Source organism: Accipiter gentilis, unplaced genomic scaffold, assembly GCF_929443795.1.
Source record: "Accipiter gentilis unplaced genomic scaffold, bAccGen1.1, whole genome shotgun sequence".
NCBI classification, from domain to species: domain Eukaryota; kingdom Metazoa; phylum Chordata; class Aves; order Accipitriformes; family Accipitridae; genus Astur; species Astur gentilis.
The window spans coordinates 1,848,151-1,868,421 of record NW_026060824.1 but is presented as its reverse complement, the minus strand read 5'-3'; the positions used below and the strand labels follow the sequence as shown (position 1 = coordinate 1,868,421).

Here is a 20,271-nt window from a genome sequence, read left to right as displayed (position 1 = left end):
CCTGTGACTCCCTGATCATACCAGCACAGGGTGGATGGAGTCACCAAACACCCCAGGAAGAAGAGGTGGGCACTGGCCCTACCAGTCCCACCTCTGCAGGGCTGTGCCTGACCTTAGCAGATCCAGGTTCCCTGAGCTGAGGCTCTGCTCAAGCCAGTGGTGATGGTGGAAGAAAAACTCCAGCTGAGAATCCCACAGCCCTGCCCAGCTCACAGCCAAGCCCTGGGTGGGCAGGGCAGGCCCACAGGACCTGGAGAGGAGCAGTGCCCAAGCTCCAGCCCACACCTGCCTGAGGCCGGGCAGTCAGGGCAAAAGCACCACCCCTGGAGATGCCAGGGATTGAACCCAGGACCTCCCACATGCGAAGTGGGTGCTCTTCCACTGAGCTACATCCCCTTGATGCCTGCCAGCAGGAGAGACGCTCTTCTCCCGTGATGTGTCTATGACAAGGGGAGCAGTCTGTGCACCATTGAGAATGGCAAAGAGGAGAGAGACAGGGTCTTTGCAGAGACCCCTCAAAGGAGAGATGCCAAGTGCTGTGGAGCAGGGAAGAAGGGACATCTGGAGACTCCCCCAAAGAAGCACTGAATGGAGAGTCCTGTCCAGGGGAAGTCTGGGGGCTTGCAGTGCAAGAGGAAGGCTCATTCTAACCTGCAGATCTGCAGCTACAGTGCAGGGCAGTGCTCTGGCAAGGGGTGAAGGAGCAAGGAGGGCCAGGGCAGGCTGGAAGAAGACAGGCAGGCAGTCTCTGCAAAAATCTACAGGAGAAAAATCGTTGCTGAAGCCCGGGGTTGAACCAGGGACCTTTAGATCTTCAGTCTAACGCTCTCCCAGCTGAGCTACTTCAGCCCTGGTCCCAGTCCCACCCCTGCCAGGGCACAGGCTGACGCACACATGAAGAGAGCTCCCTGGGGACATTCACAGGGAAAAGCTGTGCCCAGTGTTGGGCAGAGGGGACCTGGCCTCTCCATGCCACCATGGCCAGGTCGACTCCAGGTGTGGGGTGGGTGCCAGCTTACAGTGGGAGTGCCAAGATATGTGTCATGACTCAGTTACAAAGGTGAGTGGTGAAGGCAAGTGGGCAGGCCAGGCACAGGCAGCTGCCAAAGCTGAAGGTGGAAGAAGGGTGGGGTTGGTGGAAGACCTCTCTCACAGGGAAGAGAGGGCCCAGGGGAGGCAGAGCTTTTGCTGGTGCCTTAGGCTTTTGCTTCCTTCTTGCACGAGCAAGAGTGTTCTGTTCAATGTTTGGAGACCATATGTAGGGGGAGAGAAGGCTTGAAAACCTCCAAGGTTTGGGACTGCACAACCTCTCAGGGCAACCTCTTCCAGTGCATAAGTGACCTTATGGTTATGACGTCATGGACCTCACCTCCTGCCTGAACATTCTTTCAACTTTTGTCCCTTGCCTCTCATTTTCCCACCATACACCATGATGAAGAGCCTGGCTCTGTTTTCTTAACTGCCTGATAGGTACTGAAATGCTCCCATGAAGTTTCCCAAAGCCATCTCATCTCCGTACTGAACAGTGTTCCCTCACCTATCCTCAGGTGGAAAGTTCTCAAGCCCCGTGCACACCCCCACACACCTGACCGTATTGGTGCCACTTCACTGAACTTGCTCCCGTTGATCAATGTCTTTCCTGTGCTGGGGGCAGGAGGCCCCAAACTCAGTGCAGTGCTGTGCATGTGGTCTAGCAAGCAGTGAATGGAGGGGGATAGTCCCTCCCCCTCATCTCCTGGCCATGCTTCTCTTCATACAGGCAGGCTGGTCTTGGCCTTCGTGGCCACAGGGGCTCACTGCTGACTCATGTGCAGCTTGTCCACCATGACCCCCAGGGCCTTTTAGGGGCACCCCAGGGGTAGGGCTTGGCATTTCTTCTCTTTGAAATCTGGAAGGGTGTTTTTGGCCCACTCTGCTGACAGGTAGAACAAAGTTTACAACTCGGAGAGTGAGTTATGAAGCAGGCATGTTTATTCCGGCACCGGGGTGCAAGGGGATTTCTCCTCAAAGCTTGCACACTGTCTCAGCAAGCAGCCAGATATTTATTACACCAGAGCATACATATTCATAGGGTCACACAATACAAAATATTCATATGTATAAGTTGGGGTGGGGTTAGTTCAAAACCTTGCGTCAGCAGTTCTAAATCGTTTATGTCATCTTGCATAGGCTCAGATCTGTCTCTGGTGGTCATTTACTTCTTCAGGGGTCTTATCTTCCTCTTCTTCTTTTGTCCTCTAGTGAACTTTAGTCATTCATGCATGCTCTCTTCTTGGTGATTTCAGCAGTTTTTAACAAGTCCTAACAAGTTCTGTGGTAAGACTAGCATTGCAGTTCCCCTTATCACGCCCTTTGTCTGGCATGTCAGTCCTTGAGGAATACCAGTCCCTGATAAGCTTAACCCTTGACAGACCCCACAGGCGCCAGGCCCTGGCAAGCGAACAGGAAAAGAAGAAACAAGGCCAACAGAATTATTAAACATTTAAGTGGTCAAAAGGCAGATGGTTATTTCCCTGTATCAATTCCCCCCTTTTCTTTCCCCTAAGCAAATTCTTTTGCTTTTTAAAAGTGGTTCATTATGTTTCATCATTATGTATTACAACAGTTGCCAAATTCATCCCTTTTAGATCGTTTCCCGCATTTCCCGTATACCTAAAATAAGCATTTGTCCAAGGCCACTCCCAAGCACTTATTAAGTTACCGTTCAGCAGAGACATAAGAACCTCTATCATCGTTTTTGGATACGAAGCTTCAATGGTCCCACAGGTGTCGATTTCCATTTTGGCTTAGGGGCTTTCTTCACTCTCGTGTGATGTAGCCATGAGGTCTGTTCTTTCATCTTGATCGCTGTATGGGATGTCAGCAGCACCTGGAAGGGGCCCTCCCACTTCGGTTCCAGAGGTGGATCTGTAAAGGACTTCACATACACATAATCACCAGGCTTAATATCATGCACCGGTCCACCAAGACCTTGGGCTCTGGTTCCTAAGACCAGTTTCTCTATCTCCCGAAGTTGTTTTTGCAGGCTTATTACATACTCAGATAATGTTTCATCCCCAATCTGGGTTGATATTCCTGCCTGTACGATATAGGACCTCCCATGCAATATTTCAAAAGGGCTCAACCCTGTTGGGAAGTGGCTTGCTGAAAAAGGACATGGGCCTGTGGAAAAGTTGTGCGAGCAGAGTTCTGTGTGAAAGAATGTCAGTTTGAGCAACAAGACTAGGCCTTGGCTGAAAATAGCTGGCTTTACTGATATTGGGAGAAAAACAACAGCTGGTCTCGCTGTTATCAGGAGAAAGACAGGGACGGTGTGACCTTGGCATAACTTCACAAGTAACTTTTGAAGAAGTTCCCATGACAAAGTTACGGAACACGCATAGCTGCAAATCACAAGTGGGTGTGTTTTAGTAATGAATAAACATTAGCAATGTACCAATCATATTAGGACTAGTAGGCATAATTATCGCAAACTGTATAAATATGAGCTATCCGTGCAAATAAAGTTGAATCACTTCTATCACTCATATTGGGTCGACTTATGTGCATTCCTCCGCCGCTCCAACAAATGGCGCCCGAACGGGGACCGAAGAAAGGGGAATTGGAGCGACGGACACTGAGAAGCACCGGTAGCAGCGACCGGGGGGCAAAAGATTAACCGAACGCTGATCGTCTTGGTTGGTGTGTTAACTCTCGTGCCTGGACCGTCCAAAAGGGGTTCGCCGTCAGTGAGGGCTACTGGAAAAAGGCTGCAAAGACTTTTTAACCGAGGTGCCTTAATCAAGGTAGCACCCAGGAGTATCAAGAAGCCGGCCGGCAATGGATCAAGAGGTAGCCCTAAAATTATTACAGTGCTTTTTAGAAAAGCGGGGAGTAAACTGCATTAAGCAAATTTCGGGGTTAGTCGCGCTGGGTCACGTTAAGGGATGCTTTAAGAATCCGGATTTATTATTTAAGGAGAGTGAATGGCGTAGATTAGGAGACGTATTATGGGATATGGTAACTGACGATGATAAATCAGCTAAAAAACTAATGAAGCAAGGACAGAAACCTTTCAATTAGTGTGGGTACAGCTTCTGAGATTAGTACCCGGAATGCTATCGGAACCTCCCTATGGGATGAAATTAGTGACGGGTCTAAAGAAGTTAAAGATCTTGCAACTTTATGGAAATTGATTAAGACAACTCTGTAAAAAATGAAAGCAGATCGTAAAGCATCTGCGTCTGCTTTTGCTGCTCTCTCTCTCCAACCGCAAGCGAAAGGGAAAAGCGGGGAGAAAAACATAATGCAGCGAGAGAGACTTTTTGGAGCTTGTTCGCCTACTCTCGTGCCCTTGACTTCTGCTCCACTCCCTGGGACTGCCGATATTAATCAGCCATCCGACAGTTCCCAAGCCTCCCTAACCGTACGATTAAAGGAAACCCTACAGAATCAGGGAGTGAGTAAAAATCTGCCTACGAAAAACCAGCCCTCAGATACCACCGTTCAACATGAACAAATTATACCTAGCATACACCCTGATTCAAATAATGCAAACAAGGACTTGGCTACTCTAATAATAGAACAAAAAGAGACGATGTTAGAATTGTTAAAGGAAATGGGGAAAAGAGACGGGGAAACCAACCGCACCCGTGATAGACGCGGAGCCGCCTGTAATAGCCGCTTGTAATAGCCACTGCAGAAGAAAGGCAGAGACATTGGAGGGGTGTAATAACAGATGCCATTATAGAAGGGACTATGCTCTAAGCATTCCCAGTTATTGCATCAAATGGACAGAAAAAATGGGAGGTGTTTGACTGGAAGGTCATTGAGAAATTAAGGAATGCTGTGAGTCAGTACGGAATCAAATTTGCGTTAACTCACCAAATACTGCAATTCATTTTTTCTGCTGATACGCTGATACCTCAATACTCGCTTTTGAAAATGCTACTGAAAAGACACGCAAAGCATTGTGTAGTTTGACGAAAAATTCAGACGTCATTGATATGATAGAATACACGGATCGATCAGTGGACTCACAGAAAGTAGCCTATGCTGCCACAGCTCTCCAAGGAGCTACAAAGAAACACAAGGCCAGTAAGACACCCTTGGTCAAGTGTTCTAACTGTGGCAAACGTGGACACATTAGGAGCAAATGTACAGGTACTGTTAACAGTAAGTGCTGCAACAAGTGTAAGAAAGATAACCATACCACCAAGAATACAGGAAGAAGGGAAACTTTACACCGACCGCGCAGGCCCCTCGCGCGACGACACGAATGCAAGGGGCTTCAGCTGCCAGCCCTCAGGCAGCCTCGTAACCACCAGATCCGCAACCGCAGGAAGCTCCGGAGTGGATGTGGAAACCGCAGTCAACATAAAGGGACCATTGGGGTTTGGACTTAGTGCATTTTTAATGGGGCAATCTTCAGCAGCTCTAGAAGGAATTCTGGTGCTCCCAGGGCTTATTGATGCAGATTATTGTGGGACTGTGAAAATTATGATTCATGTTTTAATCCCTCCTGTTTCTATTCCTAAAGGTACCAGAATAGCACAATTAGTTCCATTCAGGTCGTGTGTTCCGAACCCAGGTGAAGTACAACATGGAGATGGTGGATTCGGCTCCACAGGGAAACCGCAGGTATACTTTGCCATGGACACGACAAGAGGTAAACCAGAAAAGGTAGCACAATTGGAAGGGCCTGATGGAGTTGTCATCAAGAAACCTATGACAATCAATACAGGAGCTGATGTTATGATTATTTCATGATGCATTTGGCCTCCATCATGGCCATCGATCAATCCAAAATTTGGTATTGCAGGGATAGGGGGCACACAAGCCACCTTAGTAAGTCAGCTACCGATTACATTTGTGTTCCCCGATGGTGAACACATTACGACGTGTCCGTATGTCATGACTACCCTAACTGAATTGTTTGGCCTCGTAGGCCGTGATTTATTGAGCCAAATGAAGGCAATGTTAGTGACGCATCCTGTTTAGGAGCGGTCACTGAGGGGTAGCCAATTCTGAAAATTAACTGGAAAACAGATGAGCCTGTTTGGATTGATCAGTAGCTGCTAAATTCTGAAAGGTTGCTAAAAATAAAAGGGTTAGTTGAAGACCAATTGAGAGCGGGACATGTTGTTCCTTCTACTAGTCCATGGAATAAATCAATATTTACCATTCCCAAGAAAAGTGGGAAGTGGAGACTGTTGCATGATCTCAGAGCTGTGAATGCGGTGATGCACAGTATGGGAGCCCTGCAGCCAGGTTTGCCATCTCCAGTTATGCTTCCAGAAGAATGGGATTTGTTAATTATAGATCTAAAAGATTGCACCTAGATGGCGCTGAACGGTTCGCCTTTTCGGCACCATCAATTAACAAGGCAGAACCCTATAAGAGATACCATTGGGTCGTGTTACCACAATGAATGCGCAATTCCCCCACGATGTGTCAGGTGTATGTGGCCTGGGAATCAGAGCCTGTAAGAAAGCAGTTACCTCAGTAACTTGCCACAGGATGAGATTTTAACTCAATTGCAGGACATCTTAAGCCATCGCGGAGTAATAATCACTCCTAAAAAGGTGCAAAAGACAGCACCTTGGAAGTATTTGGGGTGGCACATAAATTCTAGCAATGTTAAACCTCAGAAGGTTCAAATAACATGAGAAATTTCAACGTTACATGATGTCCAGAAGCTTGTGGGAGATATCCAGTGGGTGCGGAATCTTTGCGGTATCACTAATGGCGATATGACCCCTCTGGTAGAACTCTTGGGTATGAGAACACTGTGCAGATGAGAAACGGGAAATGGCAGAGCTGACCAATTGGTTGCAGCGCCATGGGAGCCTCCTCCAGGGAATCATTTTCAACAAAGCACGGCAATCACATGCGTTCTTGCACCAACCCGCTAGGATGTTAACAAAGCAATTTGACTTACCACTTACTGATGCCCAAGGTATCGTTAAAGCATGCCCATATTGTCAAAAGGAAGGGCTGGGCTTGGGCTGTGGGGTTAACTGATGAGGCCTTTTGCCATTGCAGTTGTGGCAAATGGATTTCACCCATGTCACGTGGTTTGGTGCAAAGCGTTCTGTGCACGTGTGTATTGATACCTATCCTGCTGCCATGTGGGCCACGGCACAAACTGGAGGAAAAGCCTTACATATTGAATGACATCTTCACGCTTCTTTTGCAGTACTGGGTGTGCCTAAAGAAATTAAGATGGACAACGGCCCAGCCTATGGTTCTACACGATTTGCTCGATTTTGTAATTTGTGGGGAATTCACCACGGTACCGGTATTCCACATCTTCCCACAGGACAGGCTATTGTCGAATGGGCCGACCAAACCCTAAAAGAACATGCTGCAAAAACAAAAAGGGGGAACCCAGGGCTTACTCCCAGAGGAACGATTGGCCAAAGCCTTATTTGTGCTAAATTATCTTAGATTGACAGGTGATCACAAAGACCCACCAATGGTAGTGCATCATGTTCTTTTACAGGCAGAAAGGACGCAACAAAGTACAGGAATCATGGTAAAGTATAAGGACCCAGAATCCGGGAAATGGTGTGGATCAGCAGAAGTAAAACTTACTGGGAGATCCTGGCTAAGTGGGTCAAGCCATGGCTTCGCACTGATGCTGGACCCGGAATTGTCCCAATGGCGACTGGCACGGCACCGGCGGGTGCTGAAGCCACTGATCCGACAGATTCTAACTAATAGAGTATTACTAGCGGACACTGAGTCCTTCAGAGAGGTTTTTAGAACAGCGTGCCTTATTGTATATAGAACTTGCTTTAGGTAAAAAGTGTGTTAAGCATAATTTGATTAAACATAGCGTGATTACGGGAAGACAGTGTGGGGTAAATGTAAAAGTTAGTTAAAGCCAAAATTAGGGGTAAGGTCTATTTCCATTAATAACCTGGGAACGAGTTTGATTGTGTTTCCACAGATACAGGCCCACGACGGACTCCTGTTCGATTTGCATGACCATCATCATCTGGAGCATCATAGATGATGTGGCAATATGAATACCACCTCAGCCAAAAACTAATGTATAGGTCACCTTGGCTAACATAACAGGTCAAGATTCTCTGCGCATCGCAACTGTATCGTAAAGCCCACGAACCAATAGACAAGATGGCTATGACTCGTGCAGCGCGCCTGGCCAGCGAGCGCATGCGTCATAGATTGCAACCGAGGCGGACTTTTGGCACCCGCTGGCCACGTGTGCTAAAACCCGTTTCTCTGCAAATGTATAAATACCGGGATTTTCCGAAGAGCATCGGGCTGGTGTACGGTGAGGCCGTCGTTGCCTCTGTGGGGACGCCCACGGAAAGCTGGCACCTACCGATTGCTGGGCTGAGTTCGTGGAGCAAGATGGCACAAGAATGTATGGATGGTTCATCTTCCTCATAGTCCTCATGGTCTGGGTCATTAGGGGTAACAGGTTGGCTCAAAGAATTATGGGCATTATTGTAGTTACTGTGATTTTAGCTATTGTAATAATTTTACCTTGTTCAGCTTGTTAAGGAAAATGGCATCCCAAGTTATTAAGCAAGCCTGGATTGCTCAAAAACAAAAAGAGGGAGAAAGATTTAAACGGAGACCTACAGTGGATTCGACCTTGTGGTATTACAAATACAGACTTACAGCCGCTGCTGGATTTATTGAGGGGCAGCAACAGCTTACCTTCTACAAGACAACTAAGTGCACCGGGACGGCAAGCCTTGACAGCAATTGGACAAAAAAAATCACATCATCCATGTCTGGCAGATACGTTCCTGATTTAACCATAAAGTTGAAACCTTATGCTGAGATTGATATGGAACACACTGACTGTAGTAAGCAGCATGACAGTGACACCGGTGATTGATCCACATCGGTTAACGCCATGGGACAGTAAGAATGTTTGGGTGTCACTAGCTAAAGCTATTAATCAAACCTCTTTTTCTGTGCTTATGTATTTTATTAGGTATAATGTTGTTTCTACTGTGTTTAATTAATTGTGTTCATAGATCTTTGCAAAGGGCAACACAGCAGGTGTTAAAATTTTACCTCAATCTATACACAAACAGATAAATTGGCTGAAGAAACATACACAAAGATCCAGCAAGAAACTAAATGGTTTGATGGGGTGTTACAATCAATATTCGGCGGAATAACACCATGGCTAATGGCATGGATTAAAGAAGCCTTACGGTGGTTGCGTATATTGATATTAATCTGTGTAATAGTTAGAATTGTGTATGGGCGCATGATAAAAGGAGTCTCAAAGCTGACACACCAAGCTCTACTCGCACAAAAAGAAAAAAGGGGGAATTGTTGGGAATTGGCTTGATGAAAAAGGACATGGGTCTATAGAAAAGTTGTGCGAGCAGAGTTCTGTGTGAAAGAATGTCAGTTTGAGCGGCAAGATTAGGCGTTGGCCGAAAATAGCTGGCCTTACTGATATCAGGAGAAAAACAACAGCTGGTCTTGCTGTTATCAGGAGAAAGACAGGGACGGCGTGACCTTGGCATAACTTCACAAGTAACTTTTGAAGAAGTTCCCATGAGAAAGTTATGGAACACGCATAGCTGCAAATCACAAGTGGGTGTGTTTTAGTAATGAATAAACATTAGCAATGTACCAATCATATTAGGACTAGTAGGCATAATTATCGCAAACTGTATAAACATGAGCTATCCATGCAAATAAAGTTGAATCACTTCTATCACTCATATTGGGTCAACTTACGTGCATTCCTCCGCCACTCCAACAGTACTTGACTGCAGTCGTTCATATGAATACCTGTATCAAGTGCCATGAAGATAAGGAGTAGGAGAAGGTACTTTTGGCCTTTAGTTGGGCATAAGCTGCCCTGTCACCTGCACAAGGCAATTTCCCACCAGAATCATACAGGATTCCCAAGAGGTTGCCCTGTGTCAATGAACTTCTCCATTACACTTTGCTGTTACCTACTTGTATCTTGGACCATCTCTGGCAGTTCAAATGTCACCAGGTATTTCTGTCTGAACACCTGACTCCTGCCTTTGCTCTCCATTAATTCAGATGGGAGCTGAGACAAGGAGCTCCCATGCAGGTGTCTATTTTGCTCACACCTGAACTGAGGCAAGAGGAATCCCACCTCCTGTGGCTTTGTAGTGTGCATGGGAGGGAGTTGAACCTCCTTCAAATGCCCTCAGTAGAAATGCAGGATGAGATGCCTCCATTGACCCATGGATCCCTTCCCTCAGCAGGGGTAAAGGAGATCCCTGTCTGCCTCTCTCTGGGTATCCTGTCTAACAATACAACCAAAAAATGTGGCATGTACATGTAACTTTGAGAGGAGAATTTTATTTCAGGAAAGAAGTGTCTCTCCCTAGATGAGGTAGGCAACACCAGTGTTTGCTTCAGCCTGTTTCCCAGCAGGTTCCCCTGGAGACCCAGGGACACCAGGAGGGAGCCCAGAGGGGGCAGAGAAAGGGATGCCTTGGGCTGGTCCTCTGCTGCTGAGCTGGGCTGGGCTCCTGGGCTGGAGGGAGCTCATGGCAAGCAGGCAGCACTGCCGAGAGACAGCTCTGCCCAGGAGTAGCTCCTCTGCAAAGCACAGGCACCGAGGTGAGAGAAGTGAGGCAGAGAGAGCTGTTAAATGCATTGTGGGGTGGGAGGAGAGAGGAGAGCTGACCTGGAGAAAAAAACCTCACAGCCCTTAACAGGGTAAGTGTCTTGATGCAGGGCAATGCGGCTGTGATTTGTGGAATGATTTCCTAAAGCTGGAGAATCCCACAGCCTATGAGATCTGTCAGGAGGACTCTCACAGTTTCTGCAGAGCAGAGAAAAATGACGTGCTTTGGAGCACAGCTTCCCTGGTGCACCCTCAGAGGGACAGGGCATGTCAGCTGCCTTCACCCGGGGATGGCTGCAGAGTGTGAAGGTGGGTGTGCAGCCAGGGGTGCCCAGGGCTGTCCTTCTGAGCAGGGTCCTTGCGGCCAGGGGGCTGTGTGCTGGGGCAGGGACTCTGCCGCTGGTCAGGGTAAGTACTCTGCCTTCCTGGGGAACTCCAGCAGCAGAGTGGGGAGAAGCTGTGGGTGGAAACACAACTTGCAGCAAGGCAGCGTCCTTCTGCTGACAAGAGGGTGGTGTGTGGATCAGGGCTGCTCACAGCTCCAGATCACCCCCAGGACATTTCTGAGGGCACTTTTCAAGGGGAAGAACAAACCAGGGATTGGTATAAAGTTAAGGAGCTTTCCAGAGTCTGTGTTTTCTGAGTTCTAGTTTTTGGGAATTTTCAGGAGAAAAGCAGGATTTTTCATGCTTGAATAAGTTCCTGAGACTCCTGAGCTATAACTCTGAGGGACCAGTAAATCTGATAGGAGCCTCCTGAAGTAGAGCACAGGGACTGAGAACAACTGCCTGGCTGTGCTGGTGCCTGGGAGGTGGCATGCACAACTAGGCGAGGGTTACTCTTCCCTGAGACTTCAGCTGCCTTTCCCCTTGCCTCTCTGAACCAATCAATCACTGCTTTTTTCCTTGGTTCTCCACTTGTCTGTGTTACTGTTATCTTGTTCCTGCTGTCAGGTTCTCTGGGGTGGGAGTTTCAGCTGCAGAGTCACACACTGATCTTGTGGGTCCTCCCATGCAGCTGTGTCCATGGGAACAAGTGTCCCAGCTTTCCTATCATCTGAGGGGTTATGCTCAGTGCTGTCTGTGGGGCTGGGGAATGAGCTGATTCTCCCTTACAGAGATGCCATCACATCAGGTCACTTGCCTGTCACCTCCGAGTGTCCTTCCAAGCTGTTAGCTGCCCTGCAGGATGCAAACCTGTCTCCTAGCAGCATTCTGTGATCTGAAAGCCCCATGGAGAAGCTCAGAGATGCTATGACTGAGGAAATGCTCTTGGACTGGTGAAATGAGCCCAGTGTGTCCTTAGCTAGAAGCAGGGTGCTGAGACTTTGAGAAATGGGGAGACATTTGGTGGTCTGCAGTGGACGTCTCTGCTCTTAGCAGTGTCTGGTGGCTTTTCAGGGTACAATATGGGAGTGTGATTAACGCCCATCTTAGAAACGTGCAAGCACAGTGAAAGTGGGAACTAGACAGAAGGACAGAGCAGCTCCCCCTCTCTCTGCACTAAGCCACAGGCAATCCTCTTGAGTTGCCTGGCCCATGCTGTTCTCCCGGAGTTCAGCAGACATGCTGAAGCTTCCCGAGATCAAAGAAAACTCCCCAGGGGTGATGTGGGCAGCTGTAAAAAACCCTAGAACTCTTAAACTACTTCTAACTTCCTGGTTCCTTAGCACTGAGAGTGCAGATGCTGACAAACTCTTCTGTGTTAGGAGGGGTTTCAGCTGACAAAGTCAGACACCAGACTGGCCCTTTCCCCCACCGATCCCATGAACCCACTGCTGCAGAGCAGGGCTGACTTTTCAAGAGCCCATGGGCAGAGGCCCTGCTCTTCATTGCATACTCGGCCAGCACCAAGCTGGGCTCCAGCCACAGACCTGAAGGAAGGTCTCCTAGAAAAGGAAAAGGGTCTGTGTGTGTATAAAAATGGGAGGGTCTATGGAAAATGGCTTTGGTATTGCTCAGAGAATAATGCCCTGACTCTTCACTGTCTTTTTTCTACTTTGAGAGCACCCCATGCACAGAGGAAGCAGATGTCCAACAGCAGCTCCATCACCCAGTTCCTCCTCCTGGCTTTTGCAGACACGCGGGAGCTGCAGCTCTTGCACTTCTGGCTCTTCCTGGGCATCTACCTGGCTGCCCTGTTGGCCAACGGCCTCATCATCACCACTGTAGCCTGTGACCACCGCCTCCACACACCCATGTACTTCTTCCTTCTCAATCTCTCCCTCCTTGACCTGGGCTCCATCTCCACCACTGTCCCTAAAGCCATGGCCAACTCCCTCTGGGACACCAGGTCCATCTCCTATGCAGGATGTGCTGCACAAGTCTTTCTATTTCTCTTTTTGATCTCAGCAGAGTATTTTCTTCTCACTGTCATGGCCTACGACCGCTACATTGCCATCTGCAAACCCCTGCACTACGGGACCCTCCTGGGCAGCAGAGCTTGTGTCCACATGGCAGCAGCTGCCTGGGGCAGTGGGTTTCTCTATGCTGTGCTGCACACTGCCAATACATTTTCACTACCCCTCTGCCGAGGCAATGCTGTGGACCAGTTCTTCTGCGAAATCCCCCAGATCCTCAAGCTCGCCTGCTCAGATGCCTACCTCAGGGAAGCTGGGGTACTTGCAGTTTGTATCTGTTTTGCATTTGGGTGTTTTGTTTTCATTGTGCTGTCCTATGGGCAGATCTTCAGGGCTGTGCTGAGGGTCCCCTCTGAGCAGGGACGGCACAAAGCCATTTCCACCTGCCTCCCTCACCTCGCCGTGGTCTCCTTGTTTGTAAGCACTGCTGTGATTGCTTACCTGAAGCCCCCCTCCATCTCCTCCCCATCCTTGGACCTGCTGGTGGCATTGTTATACTCAGTGGTGCCTCCAGTCTTGAACCCCCTCATCTACAGCATGAGAAACCATGAGATCAAGGATGCCCTGAGAAAACTAATCACTGGGTGCCTTTGAGAAGGAATAAACTACATGTTGTCTTTTGCATATTACTCATAATATATCTCATTACAGGCCCAGCCTCTTCTGGTGTTTCCTTTATGAATATTTTGGATTTCATGCCTTCTTTAATTCTTTTGGTTTGGGGATTTTTTTGTTTGTTTTGTTTTATTTTACTTTTCTGAATGCTTTCCACAAAGAAATGTCTTACTTCTTCTGGTTTCTAATTCACAATATATCCAGCTTTTTTGTGACCTGGAGGCTGTGCAAATGAAGAGCCATACCCTCTGTGTATTTAACCAAAATAAAGGGCCCTGCAGTGACTTGTTTTTCTGAGACCCTTCCTCGAAGACCTTCTCTGCAGCTGCAGCGATCCGTGCTCGTGTCCAGAGAGGAAGAAGAAAGGAGTCCCGGCACAGCAGCACTGCCAGGGAGCACCAGCGCTTGGACTTCCCACTTCCATGCTTTCCTTCTGAAACCTTTGGTTGGTGGAAGACCTCTGTGCTCTTCAAGCATGGCTGGAGTCCTGCTGTGGGGCAGGCCTGTGACCGCAGGCAAAGACAGGCAGTGGGCACTTGTGTGACACAGCTGGCCTCCACTGCAGCAGTTCCATCATACAAGGGGGTCTTCTCAGGCTTTGTGCCTCGGATGCCCCCATGTTCTGAGCTCACCCCTCTCCACCCCCGAGGAGCTGCTCTACCCTTCAGAGGGTCTGGGGCGTTGGGGTGAGTGCCCAGAGCTCTGCCGCACCCTGTGGTGGGCACTGCTGTGGGGCCATGTCACACTGGGCTGCACTGGGCAGAGGGAGGTTAAGGGAAGTGGCGAGACTTTAGAGGGAGCTCTGCTGGGCTGTAAAGTGCCTGGGAGATAAAAATATCAGTGTATAGCTTGTAGTGTGTGAATATGCAGGGTGAGGACTGACACCGACGTTTTCTGGTGCAGAGGAAGGGCTTGTGGAAAGCATGGAAGACATGCAGCCGGTGCAGAGGAGAGGAGGCCTTTCTGTGCCCTTGGTGGTGTGGACAGACAGGAAAGGTGCCTCAGGGTTTTTGTCACCCCCAGCATATCTTTTTGGCCATTTCCAGCACTTGCCGGTCACTCCAGGTTTACAGTTGAATTTTGCTGTGAGGCCTTTTCCATCTTTCTGGTGGTCCAAGAGCTGGTTTGGGGGAATGGGCAGCCCTGCCCAGTCCTGCTCCTTCCCCATACCCTAGCAGACCCTGGAGCAGAGCTGTCTGCAAAGCTCCACACGGGACAATGTTGTGGCAAGGCAGGGGTTGGGTGCTGGGTAGCTGCAAAAGTAGGAGGGTCATGGGGGAACTGTTTTCTGAAGGCCATCATAGGGCTCACAATGGGGGGAAGTTTCCCACCCCTGACTCTACCCTCTCCCGCGCTGCACCTACACATTGTGGCTGTGGGACCATGTACGGGCAGTGGGGCTGAGCCAGCACAGGGACACGCCGCTGACAGGGGCCACGAAGCAGCTGCCAGGAGGTGTCAGCAAGGACAGGTAGAAACCAGGAATTTCTATTGCCTTTGTTGTGGAGGTATGTGCGTAGGTAAAGAAAAGCTTACCTGGAGATGCTGGTTGCAAGGGAAGTCAAAAGCAAACAGAAGACCTTTGGTCACTTCTGAGAGACCAAGGCTGAACAAGGGAAATGCAGGGCTGCTGCTGAAGGGGAAGGTGATATAAGGACAGCAGATGCAGCTGGGGCTGAAGGAATGAATGCCTGCTGTGCCTGAGTCTTTACTGAAATGGTCTCCAGGCCCCTGTGCTCAGGGAAAGGCTCCAAGGCAGAAGAGAGCATGCATTGGCATGAAAGTCAGGAAGTCCCACAAGGACTGATGCCAGTTTCTGCCCCTACAGGGGACTAATCCTGGCAATGGCACAAGCTGGGGTCTGCCTGTCTGGAAGGAGGCCTTTTGGAAAGGTCTTGGTGGACAGCGGGATGGACAGGATGCAGCCATGTGCCTTGGAAGCAAGGAAGGACAGGAGCACCCTGGGCTATATCAGTGGGAGCATGGCCAGGTGATTGTGGGAAGAGATTCTACAGAACACTGTGTCCAGATTTCAGATCCCAAAATAGGAAAGATGTTAGCAAGCTGGATCCACTTTAGCGAAGGGTCCTCATAATGGTCCGAGGCAGGAAGACTTTACCTGTGAGGAGAAGCTGAAGGAGCTGGGCTTGTCCAGCCTGGAGAAAGGAAGATCTTGGGTGAAACATGTAGCAGCATTGCAGTGTTCACAGGAAGACTGAGTCAGGCTTGTGTCCATGGTACAAGATACAAGGACAAGAGGCACTGGGCTGAAAGAAGGGCATTAGTGCACATATAGAGAAATACATATCCAACATGAGGATAGTCAAATGCTGGAATCTGTTTCCCAGGGAGTTTGTGCCAGCTCTATCCCAGAAAGTGACTAAGCATTTCTGGATAAACCCCTGAGTAATCTGGTCCAGTCCTGCTTTGTGCAGAATGTTGGTCAGGAAACTTCCGTATTCGCTTCCACCCTGAATGATGCTGCCCTTCCTTCCCCTTCATGCTTTCGAATAAGCGAGAGCTCTCAGTGTCTCCCTGGCCACAGAAATAAATCTCTTCAGGTGCAGGCCTGCTTTTCGTGTGCCCCCATACATACAGCTCTGACCATATCAGGAATTCTTCGGTAGGTGTTTTTTGTGATTTCCCCAGTACTATCAGTATCTATTTAAAAAAACACTGAAAATTTAAGGCATTTATCTTTCAAAACACAAACATATGCAACTTCTCCTATCTTTGGTAGGAGACTTGAAGTGTTGGCAGCGGGGTAGCGGGGCATCCTGTTGAAGTGAAATAAGTTGAGTTTTGATTTTGAGGTGGCAGAAGGAGGACATGTATTTCAGAGCTGGCATAGAGAGAGAAAGAGAAGATTCAAGCACGTGTGGAGCTGTGATAGCTTGGATGCGAGAGAGGCGTGATGGTGGTACTTGAAGGCAGACAGGTTGTCAGGCACTCATGGGCATTGGCTAATCCTTGTTTAACCACAGCTGTGTGGTTGAAGCAACAGCCAGTAAGGACAAAATGGTATCAGTATGGCTTGGGAGATCCCAATGCCCGAGTGGGTTGGGGAAAGGGGGACGTAGCTAATGTCTGTCTGGGGGGATCCTTATCCTCTCCACCCTGGCTGCTGTCTCTTCCATTGAGGCCCATGAGAAGACACCAGGTTCTTATAGTCCCAGGGCATTGTTGGCTCTTCACCTTCCCTCTGTTGATCTTGTCCTGCACTCGGCATTGCACACCCGCCACATCCCACTGCTCCCCAGAAGAGCCACAAGCATCCCATGAGGTAATGGGTCCCCTTTCCCAGAGGATGGGGGTCAGGGTTTGGCTGTCCCGCTTGGTGAAACACAACAAGGGTTTTCACAGCCACATTCCACGCATGATTTTCCACCTCTAAGCAGTGCCTCTGACTTCCTGCTTCACCAGCCCCCAGGCACAGTCCCTTCTCTGATCATTCCCTCCATGGCCTTTTCAGGGATGGCCCTCACTGGAGCCCACTAACACACTCGGAAACTTGGAGGCTTGCTGCTGACTTCTAATTCTCCAGGGGTGTCTTCAGTCTTTCAGGATCTGCAGTTCAGGAAGTCAGCACCAGAGGGCTCATTAACATGCAAAACACCCTAACATGTCCAGTCGCTGTGCATCATTTTCCTTTAAGTCTTCAATTCTGATGTGGTTAATTAGAGCAGTTTCAGGAGTGTAATCAAAGTGAAATGATATGAACACTAAACAACACCAAAAAGAAAGGGTTTCTTTTTTTCCACGTTATTTTTCTGCTTATACATGAATTGATATCAGCAAACTCTAACTGATATTGATCCTGTGCATATCCTAAAGCAGTCTGAATAGATGTGAAAATCCTGAGCCTTCATGTTCCACAACCTATGGTCAGTCTTCATCCCTACCCCCAACCTACCATGTCTCTCATCAGCCACCTGGGACTTGGAGCAGCCCTGTTCCAATCTGAGCTTTTGCCACTGAAGGCTGCAGCTGCGTGTTTCAGCCTGTTGGCACCAATTCCCAGCTGTTTTACTTGGAGAATGAGTGACACACAGACACAAAAGGCTGTTTCTTAACTGCCAACAAGCAAAACCAAAAGAAGGCATAGTTCAGTAAAAACTAAAAGCCATTCCTCAGCTAAGTATTAAGTCCACATTACCTCCACTGAAACCTGCTTCCTACAGAGAAAGAACTTAGACCAACAGGAAACACATTTTTTGTTTAGTCACAGATGCCAGGACCTCCCCAAAAGTTCCCTGTCCTTGAATTTTTTTGTTTGTTTGTCCATATTCGCTCTTTTGCAGACAGCGTGTCACACACTGAAGTCACGAGCTCCCTCAAGGCTCAGAGGAAAGCAAAGAGACAAAGGGAATGAAAAGCTCCCTTCTGAACAGCCAAATCTGCACCATCCCACCTCGACATATCTGGGTTATAGGCATGTCTTCAATCAGACTCTGCATCATCTAGACACACTTGTTTTTCATTCACTGCTTGGAAAATTACAGGTGACTCCCTTGTAGGTGAAGGCAGGGATGAGAGTGATCACCTCTAAAACTAGACACCTTGGGTGCAATTGCCCAGGCTTCCCTTTCCAGTCAAGGGAGAGAAATCACTTGTCTCAGCCAAGAGGCTTTGATGCAACCTGCCTGTCCACCAGCTCATGCTCCAGGTCTTCTGCCATTGGTCCTGCCTCACGTTTCTCTGTTCCATGAGAGGTCTTCAGCTACCTCAGGGTATCTTGCAGGCAGTGGCCACCCCCATGTCAGCAACTGCATCAACCCGTGAGTGGAGATGATAGGTAGATGTTGAAACATATGCAGAAAAGTGCTTGGTGTAATAAGTGTGTAAGAAGTCATCATTTTCAGAGTTTTGAGAGTTTTCTATAAATCCTCATCGTTGTTTTCTCTATTGTCCATTGGTGTGGAAGAGCAAGCTGATTACCCTTTCTCTCCCTCTACATAAATCTAGATTTATACAGTCATTTCTGAAATGCATTACCTATGAAGACTTTGAATGGTGCAGCTGTTCTCAGGACAAGTTTATATTAAAACATTTGACATCTGCATTTTATATCTAAACAGAGCTGAGAGCAATGGAGGTTGGGTACAGTCCACTTTATTTCTTTGCTATCAAGCAATGTCCAAAATTGGTAGCACTTACCACCTATCATCCCTTTTTTGAGGTGGCCAGATCACTATGGGCTCTACAGCGGCATAACATCATGGCCCTCCAAGTGCCAGACCCCAGCTGATACACCACAGAGGCCCAGAGCGCAGCCGATGAAAAGAAATGCCATTCCTATTTGATAACCTGATAAACTTCTCCAATGCAATGGCTGCCTTGGTAGATGAGTAAGGCTTTTGACACTGTCTCCCATAAAATCCTATAGAGAAGCTGCTGAAGCAGATACTGGATGAGCAGACAGTGAGGTGGATTGCAAAACTGGCTGAATGGCCGGCCCACAGAATGGTGATCAGTGGCACGAGGTCTCCGTGGAGGCAGGTTACCAGTGGTGCACTGAAGGGGTCAATACTGGGTCCAGTCCTGTCCCTTTAAACCTCTACTGTAGTTTTGAGGTCCTGTGATACTCTTTCAGTAAAATCAGTGCTGCCGGGCACCTCTCTGAAGTGTCAGTGCCCATGAATCAGCAGGCATTCTCCATCTCCTAGGCATGCACACAACATGGAAAAATCTCTTTCATCCCTGACTTGCAGAAGAGGGGTCTTCCTTCCTGACATCTTCCCAGGACACACCTCCTCCTCTTCCCCATCCACAGACATCCACTGCTTTCCATGTCTGGCCTCAGAGAGGGTTTCAGGATTTGCTAAAGCCATGTGCCACCTCCTTGTTTCTCACTGACATCCCTCAACCCTCTCTCTGAGCCCTACATATAGCCAATCACTGCTGCTCAGAGCCACTCACTCTTCAGAAGAGGCCTTGAGATTCTTACATATTCTTGGTGCTTATTAACTATCTTCCTGAATCCCTCCAGAGCTCATGGCAAATGTTGTTGTCTACAACAGGGCCTTTATGCCCATCTTTTATGAAATCATTCTCTTTTTAAGATCTTCTTTGCAGAAAGAGTAGTTACAGAAAAACACCAAATACAGAAAAACAGAGTCGGAGTAAAGTGCCAGTAAGAAGCAGCTGAGCAACACCCAAAGCTCTGGCTTCCTGGCAAGGAGTCTCTCCTGTTTGTCACCTCTTCTCATGAAAGGAACAGGAAAACTGTCCATCTCACAGAGCTCTGCAGAAGGAAGTTGGAGCTGTGCGTTGTGTGAGATGATACAAGGAGGATCAGCAGGTAGAGAAGACTTTTGTAGGGAAGGCTTTATGAGGGAGCACCCTGACTTCACCCGGGTAAAAAAGAGACCAAGTAGTCCGCTGACATGATGGTTAGAAGTGTCCTGGGATAAAAGAGTGTGGATGAAAGAAGGTGGGAGAGATTTGGTTTGCAGAGCTTTGAGGTAGCACTTTCCGTGTCTGAGCAGCCTGAGGTTTGGAACCAAGGAAAAATATCAAAGCTCTCAAGGACATTTTGGAATTAGTGGAACTATCACTACTACCATTAACAAGACAGTGCTGAAAGAGAACTCCTTTGAATTCTCAAAGATGAACTAAAACTTTATAATTTTCTTTTTACTTGACAAAATAGCTATAAGTTCTCAGTGATGAGCCTCTGGTATGCAACTGTGAGAACAAGTGTCCA

At 48.3% G+C, this 20,271-nt stretch overlaps 1 protein-coding gene and 2 non-coding genes across 3 annotated transcripts; 1 reads left to right on the top strand and 2 right to left on the bottom strand.

Moving 5' to 3' along the window:
* Positions 1-324: 324 nt before the first annotated feature.
* Positions 325-396, bottom strand: TRNAA-CGC (transfer RNA alanine (anticodon CGC)). Its single transcript has one exon. It is a non-coding gene; the product is annotated as a tRNA-Ala (tRNA).
* A 380-nt stretch (positions 397-776) lies between these two features.
* TRNAF-GAA (transfer RNA phenylalanine (anticodon GAA)) lies at positions 777-849 on the bottom strand. Its single transcript has one exon. It is a non-coding gene; the product is annotated as a tRNA-Phe (tRNA).
* An 11,771-nt stretch (positions 850-12,620) lies between these two features.
* LOC126036808 (olfactory receptor 14C36-like) lies at positions 12,621-13,544 on the top strand. The gene has a single exon (XM_049797021.1). The coding sequence runs from the start codon at positions 12,621-12,623 to the stop codon at positions 13,542-13,544; it is 924 nt and encodes a 307-aa protein (XP_049652978.1).
* The last annotated feature ends 6,727 nt before the right edge of the window (positions 13,545-20,271 follow it).